Below are 15,491 nucleotides of genomic sequence, written 5' to 3'. Positions count from 1 at the left end.
ACTTGCCGACCCGGCCGCTAAGAGATGGGGGCCGGGCAGGCTGGGGCCGCCGAATCTCTTGCCCCCTAGAGCCCGAGCTCGCGTGCTCGGCAGATGAAGTCTCCCTCCGAACGGATCCGAAAGTCCCAGCTTCAGGACCCGTCCTCTCGGCAGAAGCGGAAGTTGAGGCCAACTTGGCCTTCTTCTTGGGCGCGGGTCGCGCCCCGCCGGCCTCAACTTCTTGGTCACCAAATGGTGCCCATTTGAACGATGTCTGAAAAAGAGGGCCGCGTTGCTGGTCACCATTTGAGCGATGTCTGAAAAAGAGGAAAAATTCTAAATGTCAGGTAAAAAAAAACGATAAGGCAAAGGATGACAAGACAGAGGAGAAGCAGTGCAACTGCCTTTACCCTCGGGGCGTGCCAAGCTCAGGCCAACATTCACCAGGGCCTCCTCACTCAAGAGGTCATTCAGAAGAATGTCTCCCCCAAGGCCATGAAGAGCGTCGACAACCCTCTGCTCGTCCGCCGAAAGTGTGGGGAGCTTATTAATAGCCCTGAGTCGAGGATGCCCCCATCTCGGGTCAAATCCCCACGAGCGCTTGGAGGAAAGAAAAAAAATTTTCCCTTCCACCCACGAATGGAGGAAGGGGGCACCTTGAAAAAACGGCCTACCGCCCCGAAGAGCGAAGTAGAGCCATTCCCTATCCACCGGGCTGGACTTCAGCATGAAACACTAGCGGAAGACATTCACCGAGGTCGGTATCCCGTGCGCGAGGCAAAGGAATAGGAACCCGATGATGGTTCTCCACGAGTTCGGAGCAAGCTGTGCTGGGACGAGCTGATACGCCACCAGAAGCTCGTTCACGAACTCGTATAGAGGGAACCATAGGCCGGCCTAGAGTGTCTCTATGTACACCCTGATTCGACCTGGAGGAGGTCTCATTACCCGGTCCTCCGACCCTGCGGGCTCAAGACGAAACCTGCTCTGAGGGAAGAACCGGGAGCAGATCAATTCCAACTCCTCCTCGGTCAAGCTGGATCCAACTTCGTCCGGGCCGTGACCCATCCCCAAGAGAAAAATGAAGAAGAAAGAAAAAGAGGAAGAAGCAGAAAAACAAAAACCCTCCGAGCAAACGTGGGTAGAAGACCTACTATGGGTTCCACCGGCAATGCCGCCGACCACAAATAAGAGACCAAAACAACCACCGAAGATCGCCTTGGAGCACCGTCGGGGAAGACTAAGCAGTGACCAGAAGAAAGAAGAGAAAGAGAATTGAGGAAAGAGAAGGCAACAGCAGCGGCGGCCAAATAAGGGCTTTTAGGGCCAAGTCTGGGATTTATATAGACCCTCCCGACTGTAATAACCCCAAAATTTTTTTTTTATATAAAAAAGGATAGAATAGTCCTTTAAAATTGATATAAGGGGTAAAATTGGAAGGAATCAAAAGATAATGGCATAGCTGTAGATGCGTTGAAGTGGTAAGGGTAAAATTGGAAGGAATCAAAAGTTAATGGCATAACGGTAGATATGTTGAAATATTAGGGGCAAAATGGAAATTTAATAATATTAAATAAAGGGTGAATAGTGTTTTGATGTGATTTAATTGGAGGGTTTGAGCTGGCTCACGGGAGTGAAACAGAGAGAAGAGGGGAAGGGTTCTCAGACGACACAGAGAGAAAGAAAAAGAGAAGAAGAAGAAGAAAAAAGAAGAAGGAAGAGGGATTCGAGGTGGAAGGGAGTCCCGGTTGCACTTCCAGCTGAAGGGAAAAGTGTAGATCTCCTTCTTCTCTACGCAAGGACCTCGATTTCCAAAAAGAAAAAGGTAAATATCCATCCCTATCTAGTCTTTTGATGACATTAGGCTATACCAAGGGTGGATATAGTCTAGAGGGGTCGGATAAGGGTTGTAGAGGCGGTTAAAAGAGGAAGAATCGGATTTTGACAAATTTTTCCGGCACTACGGAAAAACTGTGTCGAAGTCCCAACTTCGGCGAATTATTTAGGAGGACAAACGACTTCCGATAGCAATGCATGTTACCTCTTTAGAATCCTCTATGAGTGTAGAATGCTAGGTAAAAATTTCATCAAATTTGGAGTCCTGAAAGTGGATCAAACCCGGGATGAAGTAACCGGCTGTCGGTCCGGATTACTGTTCATCCGAGTGGAAAATAAGGGATTTCATGCCATAATAGGGTATTAAGCCCAGATTAAGCTAAGGGGACCTTGTACTCATGCAAGGGAGTCCCTAATATACATAAATGGTGAGTTAATTAATTAAAAAGAAAAAGAAGAAAGAAAAGAAAAGATTTAGGAAACAGGGGAGCTGAATCAATTAAAGTTTCCTATATTATAATTGGCACTAGATTATAGCCCTTGATACAAAACTAAATATATTGTAAATGCATGTATCAGTTGGGCAAGAAGCTAGGGAACAAGAGGAAGAAGTTCCCCACTGCCAGCTGTAGATTTTTGGAGGCGTATCAGGGCTGTGCCAGATTGACAGGTGAGTGGGAGTCATGTACTTTGCACTATGAGCATCCTTAATTCATTTTCATGAATGTCGCCAAGTGTGAATTGATTCCACTTGAGCATATTGATTGATATTGTAGTAGATTCCTCTATAATCTTGATTCTCCATGCTTGATTATTCTGTACATGCATTTGAGGGAACATTGAGAGGAATTACGAGGGGTTGATGAGTAATCAAATTGATTCCGAATTGTGAAATGATTTCTTTTGTAAATTGATTTCATTTTCTCCATTTTAAAGACTTGTGAGTCGTAGCTTGATTATACTCTTTTATGAGTAATTAAATTGGTTCCAAATTGTGAAATAACTTCTTTTGTAAATTGATTTCATTTTCTCCATTTCAAAGATTTGTAGAGCCTTCTTAGTGGTATATTGAGTTGTATTGCACTTCCTTGACCCTCACTCCTAACCCTGATGTTAGTTTATGATTGGGTCATGATCGAGTGAGTGGTAGTCTTGATCATACTCCTTTTTAGTAGAGTATTGGGAGGGTGCATTATGGCATTTATGCATGGCTTGGCAGTATCTGCAGGACACCTATAGTCGATGGGGTTGAACATCGGCCTTTGTGCACATAGTAGCCTTTTGGGTGGGCGGAGCCCAGTCCCTTCCTAGGGGGGACACGGCCCTAAGCGTAGGATCGGCCGGTCCTACGACTTATATTCTGCTTGCCGCCGGGCATAGTAAGACCCCGCGAGGTGCAGTATGGCTTTCCGCGGATGTAGAATTCCCGCGAGGTGCCGTTTAGTATGTAGATGTGAGATGGATTTCTGTTCTGGATACTGGCCGGCATTTACATGATCAGTATGGTATCTTATCCTGCATATGCATGTGAGAGTGGGGAGTTGTTGCTGGTTCGCCTGGGGCGTAAAACCCACCTTCCGACAGCTGTCTAGCATTTACATTATCAGTATGGTGTCTTATCCTGCATATGCATGTGACAGTAGGGAGTTGTTGCTGGTTCGCCTGGGGCGTAAAACCCACCTCCCGACAGCTGTCTAGTGATGATTTACATATTGGTGTGGTGTCATATTCGATGTATGCATATGGCAGTAGGGAGTTGTTGCTGGTTCGCCTGGGGCGTAAAACCCACCTCCCGATAGCTGTCTTGTTGATGATTCAGCCTATTGACCCCTGATTTATATGATTCAGTACTATGACCTGTTGAGCATATTCATGAGTAGCATATATGTTTACTTGATTATTTCATATATGCTTCAGATGAGTTGAGATTGATTGTGGTGATATTGATGACTTACTCCATATTCTCTATGTTGAGATCATGTTCATCTTGTTATTGATCTTGAGATTTCACCTCGAGCCATGATTATATCTGGTCTCATGTGCATAGTACTCTCTACTCCACTCACTGAGTATTTATATACTCACTCCCCAGTTTGGTGTTTTTGATTGCAGGGCAGGTATTGTATAGAGAGGAGCAGGATTAGTGGTTGCCTGCTAGCTGTGCCGCTCCATAGTATAGTATAATATAATGTAGATAGAGGTTTATACCTTTTGGTGTATTATAAACCTTCTATTGTATATAGTGCATAGTTACAGTCATAGATCATGTTGTGGATATGGGTTTGACCATGGATGGATTAGGAAGCAGGTATATATATATATATATGTGTGCAGATGAGTTATATGCCTGAGATGATGAATTGATATATATTGTCCAGGTTCATTATGTGATTGCTGCTCTGACAGGTAGTGTTGTTGTATGTATTGAGATAATCCTGACAGGTCACTATAGAAAAAGTGATCATTTTGTGCATGCATCATGCCAAATTTTTCAAGATTTATTGATGATTGATAGGTAGTAGGGTTCTACGCGGTGGCTGGTGGCCTTATGCCTACCCGCACCCTAGGACCGTCGCGGCGGCCCGCCGGGAACGGGGCGGGGGTCGTGACAAAGCTTGGTATCAGAGCAAAGGTTAAACAAGAGTCCTGTTAGAGCAATAGAGTGAGTCAGGATTAAGTATATGATTATACTATAGAGCATAGGATTTTTCTATATATTAATTTATGAGTCATTTACAATTCAGTAAAATATATTATGACTCAGTGTGTAACGACTGCCCTCTCTTTTTAACTCTTTTAGAGACATATAAAGAATACCTCCAAGGAGAGGACCTGCTCGTCCTAGAAAGAGGATGGAGCCAGATATAGCATTGGATGCGGGTTCCGTACATGTCGAGCCCCAAAGAAAAAAATCTTCTCCTGCTGATAGATGGAGGGTTGATGATCAAGGAGAGGTAGGAAGTAGAGATGCATTGATGGAACAGTTACTGGCGGAGAATCTGGCTCTGAGGGAGCAGATTGCTCGGAGAAAACCTCCTACCCCGTCAGTAGTATCCATCCCACCTCCTGTACCTGTGCCAAGAAGTTTGGCCAGGCGGGCTCTAGATGATGAGAGGATTACTGTACAGGAATTTCGGAGGCTCAGAATTTCGGAGTTTAAGGGAGAAGAAGGTGAAGATCCTCAGAGATTTCTGGAGGAGACTGAAAAGATGATACGGAGACTGCCCTGTTCTGATGCAAGGGCAATAGAACTTGTAGGGCTCACAATGAAAGAAGATGCCTGGGGCTGGTACCAGAGGCACGTGGAGGACAGATTGTACAGTAGGAATCCTCCAACCTGGGAAGAGTTCAGGCAAGCAGTGATGGATGAGTTCTTGTCTTCAGCTGAGAGGCAGAATCAGGCTCTTCAGTTTGAGAGGCTGAAGCAGATGCCCGGAATGAGCGTATCTGAGTACGCTCGTGAGTTCACTAGATTGGAGAAGTATGCTCCTTACATCATCCCCACTGAAGCTGCCAGGATAGAAAGGTTCAGACGAGGTCTGATTTCTCCGATTTATAATGCAGTACTGGCAGTAGAGGTCCCCACCTTGTCTAGGCTGATAGATAAAGCAAAACAGTGGGAGACCAGAAACAAAGAGGAAAGAGCTGAAAGAGAACAGAGGAAAATGAGTATGGGGAAAGGGCAAAGCAGTAGAGATAGATCTGAGGGAGTAGATATCTCGGAGGGCCCGACGGAGCAGTCTGTACGCTCAGCTCCACCTGCCCCACGTAAGAGGAAATGGAGGGAAAGAGGTCAATCACAAGATTCTTTTCTACCATCAGTACCTCGTCCTCCAGTCACTATGGCCAGAACTGAATCTAGGTTCCAATCATGGCCAGTATGTGGCATATGTGGGAAGCAGCACCCTGGCAGATGCAGAATGGGTCAGGGAGTGTGCTACAGATGTGGACAGCCGGGTCATTTTGTCAGAGAATGCCCGCAGGGTGCCACCCAGCAGTTTGTACCTTTGGCATCCTATCCTTCTGTGCAGATGGACAGGCCTAGTAGTAGGGAGCCTGTAGGCAGAGGTAGAGGTCAAGCACAAACATCACAGCAGAGTGCTGGACCATCTCAGCCATCAGCTCCAGTAGGCAGAGGGCAAGGAAGGGTGTTCACGGTAAATCCACAAGAGGCACGGGCATTAAATGTAGCTGTGACAGGTATGCTCCTCATTGATAAGATTAAAGATAGAGTGTTGTTTGATTGTGGAGCTACCCATTCATTTGTGTCCCCTTATTTTGCTAAAAAGTTAGCTAAGGATAAGATATTAATGCATATCCCCTTAGCTATTAGTACACCTGTAGGGGATAGTATAGAAGCGAAGTATGTATATCCTACCTATGTGGTAGAGATAGAAGGTAAAACACTCCCAATTTATTTGATTCTCAATACCACACTGAGCAAAGTATGAAGAGCAAATACCCTCACTTCTTTGAGTAATCAGGTAATTTACTCTTTTAAATTCGAGGACGAATTTTATATAAGGAGGGGAGGATGTAATAACCCCAAAAATTTTTTTTATATAAAAAGGGATAGAATAGTCCTTTAAAATTGATATAAGGGGTAAAATTGAAAGGAATCAAAAGATAATGGCATAGCTGTAGATGCGTTGAAGTGGTAAGGATAAAATTGGAAGGAATCAAAAGTTAATGGCATAACGGTAGATATGTTGAAGTATTAGGGGCAAAATGGAAATTTAATAATATTAAATAAAGGGTGAATAGTGTTTTGATGTGATTTAATTGGAAGGTTTGAGCTGGCTCACGGGAGTGAAACAGAGAGAAGAGGGGAAGGGTTCTCAGACGACACAGAGAGAAAGAAAAAGAGAAGAAGAAGAAGAAAAAAGAAGAAGGAAGAGGGATTCGAGGTGGAAGGGAGTCCCGGTTGCACTTCCAGCTGAAGGGAAAAGTGTAGATCTCCTTCTTCTCTACGCAAGGACCTCGATTTCCAAAAAGAAAAAGGTAAATATCCATCCCTATCTAGTCTTTCGATGACATTAGACTATACCAAGGGTGGATATAGTCTAGAGAGGTCGGATAAGGGTTGTAGAGGCGGTTAAAAGAGGAAGAATCGGATTTTGACAAATTTTTCCGGCACTACGGAAAAACTGTGTCGAAGTCCCAACTTCGGCGAATTATTTAGGAGGTCAAACGACCTCCGATAGCAATGCATGTTACCTCTTTAGAATCCCATATGAGTGTAGAATGCTAGGTAAAAATTTCATCAAATTTGGAGTCCTGAAAGTGGATCAAACCCGGGATGAAGTAACCGGCTGTCGGTCCGAATTACTGTTCATCCGAGTGGAAAATAAGGGATTTCATGCCATAATAGGGTATTAAGCCCAGATTAAGCTAAGGGGACCTTGTACTCATGCAAGGGAGTCCCTAATATACATAAATGGTGAGTTAATTAATTAAAAAGAAAAAGAAAAAAGAAAAGAAAAGATTTAGGGAACAGGGGAGCTGAATCAATTAAAGTTTCCTATATTATAATTGGCACGTAGATTATAGCCCTTGATACAAAACTAAATATATTGTAAATGCATGTATCAGTTGGGCAAGAAGCTAGGGAACAAGAGGAAGAAGTTTTCCACTGCCAGCTGTAGATTTTTGGAGGCGTATCAGGGCTGTGCCAGATTGACAGGTGAGTGGGAGTCATGTACTTTGCACTATGAGCATCCTTAATTCATTTTCATGAATGTCGCCAAGTGTGAATTGATTCCACTTGAGCATATTGATTGATATTGTAGTAGATTCCTCTATAATCTTGATTCTCCATGCTTGATTATTCTGTACATGCATTTGAGGGAACATTGAGAGAAATTACGAGGGGTTGATGAGTAATCAAATTGATTCCGAATTGTGAAATGATTTCTTTTGTAAATTGATTTCATTTCCTCTATTTTAAAGACTTGTGAGTCGTAGCTTGATTATACTCTTTTATGAGTAATTAAATTGGTTCCAAATTGTGAAATAACTTCTTTTGTAAATTGATTTCATTTCCTCCATTTCAAAGATTTGTAGAGCCTTCTTAGTGGTATATTGAGTTGTATTGCACTTCCTTGACCCTCACTCCTAACCCTGATGTTAGTTTATGATTGGGTCATGATCGAGTGAGTGGTAGTCTTGATCATACTCCTTTTTAGTAGAGTATTGGGAGGGTGCATTATGACATTTATGCATGGCTTGGCAGTATCTGCAGGACACCTATAGTCGATGGGATTGAACATCGGCCTTTGTGCACATAGTAGCCTTCTGGATGGGCGGAGCCCAGTCCCTTCCTAGGGGGGGACACGGCCCTAGGCGTAGGATCGGCCGGTCCTACGACTTATATTCTGCTTGCCGCCGGGCATAGTAAGACCCCGCGAGGTGCAGTATGGCTTTCCGCGGATGTAGAATTCCCGCGAGGTGCCGTTTAGTATGTAGATGTGAGATGGATTTCTGTTCTGGATACTGGCCGGCATTTGCATGATCAGTATGGTATCTTATCCTGCATATGCATGTGAGAGTGGGGAGTTGTTGCTGGTTCGCCTGGGGCGTAAAACCCACCTCCCGACAGCTGTCTAGCATTTACATTATCAGTATGGTGTCTTATCCTGCATATGCATGTGACAGTAGGGAGTTGTTGCTGGTTCGCCTGGGGCGTAAAACCCACCTCCCGACAGCTGTCTAGTGATGATTTACATATTGGTGTGGTGTCATATTCGATGTATGCATATGGCAGTAGGGAGTTGTTGCTGGTTCGCCTGGGGCGTAAAACCCACCTCCCGATAGCTGTCTTGTTGATGATTCAGCCTATTGACACCTGATTTATATGATTCAGTACTATGACCTGTTGAGCATATTCATGAGTAGCATATATGTTTACTTGATTATTCCATATATGATTCAGATGAGTTGAGATTGATTGTGGTGATATTGATGACTTACTCCATATTCTCTATGTTGAGATCATGTTCATCTTGTTATTGATCTTGAGATTTCACCTCGAGCCATGATTATATCTGGTCTCATGTGCATAGTACTCTCTACTCCACTCACTGAGTATTTATATACTCACTCCCCAGTTTGGTGTTTTTGATTGCAGGGCAGGTATTGTATAGAGAGGAGCAGGATTAGTGGTTGCCTGCTAGCTGTGCCGCTCCATAGTATAGTATAATATAATGTAGATAGAGGTTTATACCTTTTGGTGTATTATAAACCTTCTATTGTATATAGTGCATAGTTACAGTCATAGATCCTGTTGTGGATATGGGTTTGACCATGGATGGATTAGGAAGCAGGTATATATATATATATGTGTGCAGATGAGTTATATGCCTGAGATGATGTATTGATATATATTGTCCAGGTTCATTATGTGATTGCTGCTCTGACAGGTAGTGTTGTTGTATGTATTGAGATAATCCTGACAGGTCACTATAGAAAAAGTGATCATTTTGTGCATGCATCATGCCAAATTTTTCAAGATTTATTGATGATTGATAGGTAGTAGGGTTCTACGCGGTGGCTGGTGGCCTTATGCCTACCCGCACCCTAGGACCGTCGCGGCGGCCCGCCGGGAACGGGGCGGGGGTCGTGACACCGACAGTCCAGATCGGCAGGACCAGATTCCGCCTTCCGTCCGGATCGCACCACGTGTCAGCTCCGAAAATCGAAGCGGTGTATCAACCTGGATCGACGCTTTAAAAGCATAATCGAGGCGGTGTCCTGTCGGATCTCGGAGCCTCATCATGAGCCCACGGCCCGGAGCAACCTCGAAAAGATGAAGGACGTCGCCCCATCGTCTCCCATTAAAGACGCCCCGAAGCGTGCGGAACGGTGGAACGATTTAAAGCTGCCTGGCCCCCACTAGCACAATAAAGACAACTACTTCCTTTGCCCGAGCTCGTAAGCGGCTCGAACTCGAAAGTCGGAAGTAGTGTTGGGGAAAAAATGGATTGCCCCGAAACACGTGGACGCATCACCGGCATGTGATGGCAGGCGCCCGACCTCAAGGCGCCCGACCTCGAGGCGCCCGACCCCGAGGCATCCGATCTCGGCATCCCCAACTTCAGAACACCGAGCCGACCTTAGAAGGTCGTGTTGGGTTGTGGAGCCTGATCCATTCCCTTTTCCAAGACCCCTATGTGCACTATGGTGGTGGAGGATCAAGGGAAGACAAGCCAGAAAGAGTTCAAGAAGATTCAGAGTTGAATCAGCAAAGAAAGAAACCCTCAGCAAGGTCCGGAGTCGGCTCCAGCAGACTTGGAGTCGACTCTGGCACGCAGGCAGACTTGGCACAGTCTTGGAGTCGACTCCAGATCCATAGGAGTCGACTCCCCAGTGTTGGAGTCGACTCGAGAACTCCAGGATTCGACTCCCACAGGCAGACAGAGAGGCATTTTCTGTGGACTGTTTTCGAGTCGACTCGCAGACTTGCGGGAGTCGACTCGAGCACGATTTTCACGCGAGGCTGAGTTATGAACCGGGTCCAAGCCAAGGTTTTTTGAACCCTAATCAAAGTAAGAGATTGGGAGGTATATATGGACTTCTTGTGGGACACGAGAGGTGTGTGGCAACCTTGAGAAACCCTAGAACTTATCAACGAGAAGTTTCCAAAAGGAGATCCTTTGTGTGCATCAGGAAGACGACGCGTTGCTCGTCTTGAGAGAGATTGTTTTGCTGTAAGAAAGAGAGTTTGTTCTCTTCTCTTGAATCTTTGTAACTTTCTTTGATTATATAGTGAAGTATTGATCTGTGCGGCTGTGGACGTAGGAGCAAGGGACTCCGAACCACATAAACTTGGGTGTCTTGTGCGTTTTGCTATTGTTTTTTGCCGTGTTCTTCTTTCTCCTACTATTTCTTATATTCCGCAATCGTAGGGTTGATCCCTAACAACTGGTATCAGAGCTATCTGGTTCAAAGAAAAAAGTGGGAGCAATGGCGGCTGAAGAAGGCAAGGTCAAGATTGACAGATTTGACGGCAAAGACTTTGGTTTCTGGAAGATGCAGATCGAAGATTATTTATATCAGAAGAAACTTCATCTACCTCTTGAAGGTATGAAACCGATAGATATGTCACAGGCCGACTGGGATTTAATGGATCGTCAGGCTTTGGGAGTTGTTCGCTTGACATTGGCTCGAAACGTTGCGTTCAACGTTTTGGAAGAGAAGACAACAGCAGGTTTGCTGAAAGCACTGTCGAATATGTATGAAAAACCCTCGGCCTCCAACAAGGTGTACCTGATGCGCTGTTTATTCAATCTGGGTGAAGGTTCCTCTGTTACTGATCACATCAATGAGTTCAATCTAATTACGAGCCAGTTGAGTTCGGTGGAAATCAGTTTTGAGGATGAAGTTCGTGCCCTAATTCTTCTATCCTCCTTGCCAGAAAGTTGGGGTGCAACGGTGACAGCTGTAAGCAGCTCCTGCGGCTCAAACAAACTGAAGTTTGAGGAGGTCCGAAATCTGATACTCAATGAAGATATCAGAAGGAGGGAGTCTGGTGTGAAATCTGGTTCGATTCTGAACACATCTGAAGGCAGAGGAAGAACTGTGCAACGCAGTGAAAACCGTGGCAGATCAAAGTCTAAGAGGAGGAGCAAGTCTAGATCGAAAGGTGATGGCTGCTGGCATTGTGGCAAGATAGGCCACACGAGGAAGAATTGTTGGCTCAGAAAGAAGAATCCAAGCAAGGGGCAGAACGAGGTGTCCGTGAATGCAACCACAGATGAAGCCAACGATGCTTTGATTCTTAGCGTGGACAGTCCTATGGAATCGTGGATACTAGACTCTGGAGCTTCGTTTCATTCTACCTCACGGAAGGAGTGTATGCTAAATTACACTGCAGGAGACTTCGGAAAGGTTTATCTCGCTGATGATGAGCCTTTAGATATTGTGGGGAAAGGTGAAGTTCATATCAGGATGCCGAATCAGTCAGTATGGAAACTGAAGAATGTGAGGCATGTCCCAGGCTTGAAGAGAAACTTGATTTCTGTTGGGCAGCTTGACAGCGAAGGGTATGTTACTACCTTCGTAGGTGGTTCATGGAAAATTACCAAAGGTGCTATGGTGATAGCACGTGGGAACAAGTTGGGGACTCTCTACATGACCAATGACACCAAGGATATGGTGGCATTAACAGAAACAGGTGCAGATAGTTGTCTTTGGCATCGCAGACTCGGACATATGAGTGAGAAAGGTATGAAGATGATGGTGAAGAAGAACAAGCTAGCAGATCTGAAAACTGTTGATGTAGGTCTCTGTGAAGACTGCATATTTGGGAAGCAGAAAAAGGTTAGTTTCTCAAAGGGTGGAAGAACACCGAAGACAGAAAAGCTAGAGCTTGTACACACAGATGTGTGGGGGCCTTCACCGGTTGCATCTCTTGAAGGCTCACACTATTATGTCACGTTCATTGACGACTCTACCAGAAAGGTTTGGATTTATTTCATGAAGCACAAATCAGAGGTATTTGTCACCTTTAAGAAGTGGAAAAGTCTGGTGGAGAATGAATCTGGTGCAAAGATAAAACGACTAAGGTCTGATAATGGCGGTGAGTATGACAGCAGTGAGTTCAAGAAATTCTGCGCAGTGAATGGAATCCGAATGGAGAAGACAATACCGAGCACACCGCAGCAAAATGGGGTGGCTGAGCGAATGAACAGAACCCTGAACGAGAGAGCCAATAGTATGAGGATCCATGCTAATTTGCCCAAGATGTTTTGGGCTGAGGCAGTCAACACCGCAGCGTATCTAATAAACAGAGGCCCGTCGGTTCCCCTAGATTGCAAATTGCCTGAAGAAGAGTGGACAGAAAAAATAGTAAATTTGTCACACTTGAGGGTCTTTGGGTGTGTCTCCTTTGTGCACATCAATACAGAGAAAAGGGACAAGCTAGATGCAAAGTCCAGAAAATGTTTCTTCATTGGATACGGTACAGATGATTTTGGTTACAAGTTCTGGGATGCGCAGAACCAGAAGGTCATCAGAAGCAAGGATGTGATATTCAATGAGCGAGTTCTCTATAAGGACAAGAATACTTCAGATCTTGAGAATGTAGGGGAGCAAAGCAAGGAAAAACAGCAAGTTGAGTTGCAAGAGATTACAGAAGAAGACGTTGCCAAAAGAGTTCAGAGAAATCATGAAAATTCAGAAACTGTTGCGGCACAACCTCAACCAAGTATACCGCAGCTGAGAAGATCTACAAGAATCTCCAGACAACCGGATAGATATTCATCCTCTTTACATTATCTGCTATTGACAGATGAAGGTGAACCCGAGTGTTATGAAGAAGCCATGGAAAGCAAAGATTCGGTGAAGTGGGAGTTAGCCATGAAGGACGAGATGAAGTCCTTGGATAGAAATCAAACTTGGGAGCTCAGTTCACTACCAGAAGGCAAGAAGGCTTTACAGAACAAGTGGGTCTACAAAGTTAAAGAGGAACATGATGGCAGCAAGAGGTACAAAGCAAGGTTGGTTGTGAAAGGCTTCCAACAGAAGGAAGGTATCGACTACACTGAGATTTTCTCTCCGGTAGTCAAATATTCAACAATCAGAGTGATTCTGAGTATTGTGGCAGCAGAAAATCTGTATTTGGAGCAGTTGGATGTTACAACTGCATTTCTCCATGGAGAGATTGATGAAGACATCTACATGCAGCAACCTATCAGCTTTGCAGTCCCTAGCAAGGAGAACCTTGTATGCAAACTGAAGAGAAGTTTGTATGGTTTGAAACAGGCCCCGAGGTTGTGGTACAAAAAGTTCGATGGATTCATGATCAACAATGGTTTTGTAAGATGTCAAGAAGATCATTGCTGTTATCTTAAGGTACTTGATGGCAGTTTTATCATCTTACTTTTGTATGTTGACGACATGTTGATAGCCGGACCTAACCTACAAGAGATTGAAAGATGGAAGAAAGAGCTATCAAGGAAGTTTGCAATGAAAGACATGGGTGCAGCAAAATAGATGCTTGGGCTGAGGATTGAAAGGGATAAGGTGGCTGGAACACTGAAGCTTTCTCAAGCTAACTACATTGATAAAGTGCTGAATAGATTCAATATGACAGATGCAGATCCTGTGAAGACACCTTTGGCAAGCCACTTCAAACTTTCAAAAGAGCAATCACCCAAGGATGATGAGGAGCTGAAGAAGATGTCAAGAGTACCATATGCTTCAGCTGTAGGCAGCTTGATGTATGCTATGATATGCACGAGACCCGACATTGCACATGCAGTGGGAGCTGTGAGCAGATACATGGCCAATCCGGGTAGACAACATTGGGAGGCTGTCAAGTGGATCCTAAGATATTTGAAAGGCACCAGAAATGTAGGTTTGTGTTATAGAAAAGGCAGTCAAATACTACAAGGTTTTGTGGATGCAGACCTGGGAGGTGATACTGACACTAGAAGAAGCACCACAGGGTATGTTTATATCATAGGCGGAACAGCAGTGAGCTAGTTCTCACAGCTGCAAAAGATCGTTGCTCTTTCGACAACAGAGGCAGAATATGTTGCCATTACAGAAGCCAGCAAGGAGATGATTTGGCTGCAAAACCTTCTGAAAAAGCTGGGCAGAGAACAGAACTGTAGTGTACTATTCTGCGACAGTCAGAGTGCTATTCACTTAGCCAAGAACCCAATGTTTCATGCGAGAACGAAGCACATACAACTGAGGTATCACTTCATCAGGAAGTTGCTAGAAGATGGCAGTTTGTTACTTGAGAAGATTCAAGGAGCAAAGAATTCAGCTGATATATTGACTAAGACAGTCACTACAGAGAAATTGAGGCTATGCATGGCCTCAATTGGCCTCCAAAGCTAGTTGAATGGAGGTGCCGCACAGAGAATACAGATCAAGATATGGAAGTTTGTTTATTTTTCAGATAGATGCACGATTGGATGTATCAGTCTCCAAGTAGGAGAGTTGTTGGGTTGTGGAGCCTGATCCATTCCCTTTTCCAAGACCCCTATGTGCACTATGGTGGTGGAGGATCAAGGGAAGACAAGCCAGAAAGAGTTCAAGAAGATTCAGAGTTGAATCAGCAAAGAAAGAAACCCTCAGCAAGGTCCAGAGTCGGCTCCAGCAGACTTGGAGTCGACTCTGGCACGCAGGCAGACTTGGCACAGTCTTGGAGTCGACTCCAGATCCATAGGAGTCGACTCCCCAGTGTTGGAGTCGACTCGAGAACTCCAGGAGTCGACTCCCACAGGCAGACAGAGAGGCATTTTCTGTGGACTGTTTTCGAGTCGACTCGCAGACTTGCGGGAGTCGACTCGAGCACGATTTTCACGCGAGGCTGAGTTATGAACCGGGTCCAAGCCAAGGTTTTTTGAGCCCTAATCAAAGTAAGAGATTGGGAGGTATATATAGACTTCTTGTGGGACACGAGAGGTGTGTGGCAACCTTGAGAAACCCTAGAACTCATCAACGAGAAGTTTCCAAAAGGAGATCCTTTGTGTGCATCAGGAAGACGACGCGTTGCTCGTCTTGAGAGAGATTGTTTTGCTGTAAGAAAGAGAGTTTGTTCTCTTCTCTTGAATCTCTGTAACTTTCTTTGATTATATAGTGAAGTATTGATCTGTGCGGCTGTGGACGTAGGAGCAAGGGACTCCGAACCACATAAACTTGGGTGTCTTGTGCGTTTTGCTATT

At 44.7% G+C, this 15,491-nt stretch overlaps 1 protein-coding gene across 1 annotated transcript; it reads left to right on the top strand.

Moving 5' to 3' along the window:
- Positions 1-4,987: 4,987 nt before the first annotated feature.
- On the top strand, positions 4,988-9,211 carry LOC149768862 (uncharacterized). Its single transcript, XM_089927324.1, has 2 exons — positions 4,988-6,816; positions 7,408-9,211. The coding sequence occupies exon 1, from the start codon at positions 5,025-5,027 to the stop codon at positions 6,264-6,266; it is 1,242 nt and encodes a 413-aa protein (XP_089783450.1). The 5' UTR covers positions 4,988-5,024; the 3' UTR covers positions 6,267-6,816; positions 7,408-9,211.
- The last annotated feature ends 6,280 nt before the right edge of the window (positions 9,212-15,491 follow it).

The sequence above is a fragment of the Phoenix dactylifera genome, chromosome 1, assembly GCF_051530095.1.
Source record: "Phoenix dactylifera cultivar Ajwa chromosome 1, Ajwa_hap1_PhDact_Kaust_v1.1, whole genome shotgun sequence".
Classification (NCBI taxonomy): domain Eukaryota; kingdom Viridiplantae; phylum Streptophyta; class Magnoliopsida; order Arecales; family Arecaceae; genus Phoenix; species Phoenix dactylifera.
Note: the sequence above shows the minus strand (reverse complement) of the source record. Positions and strands in the feature narration are given on the sequence as shown.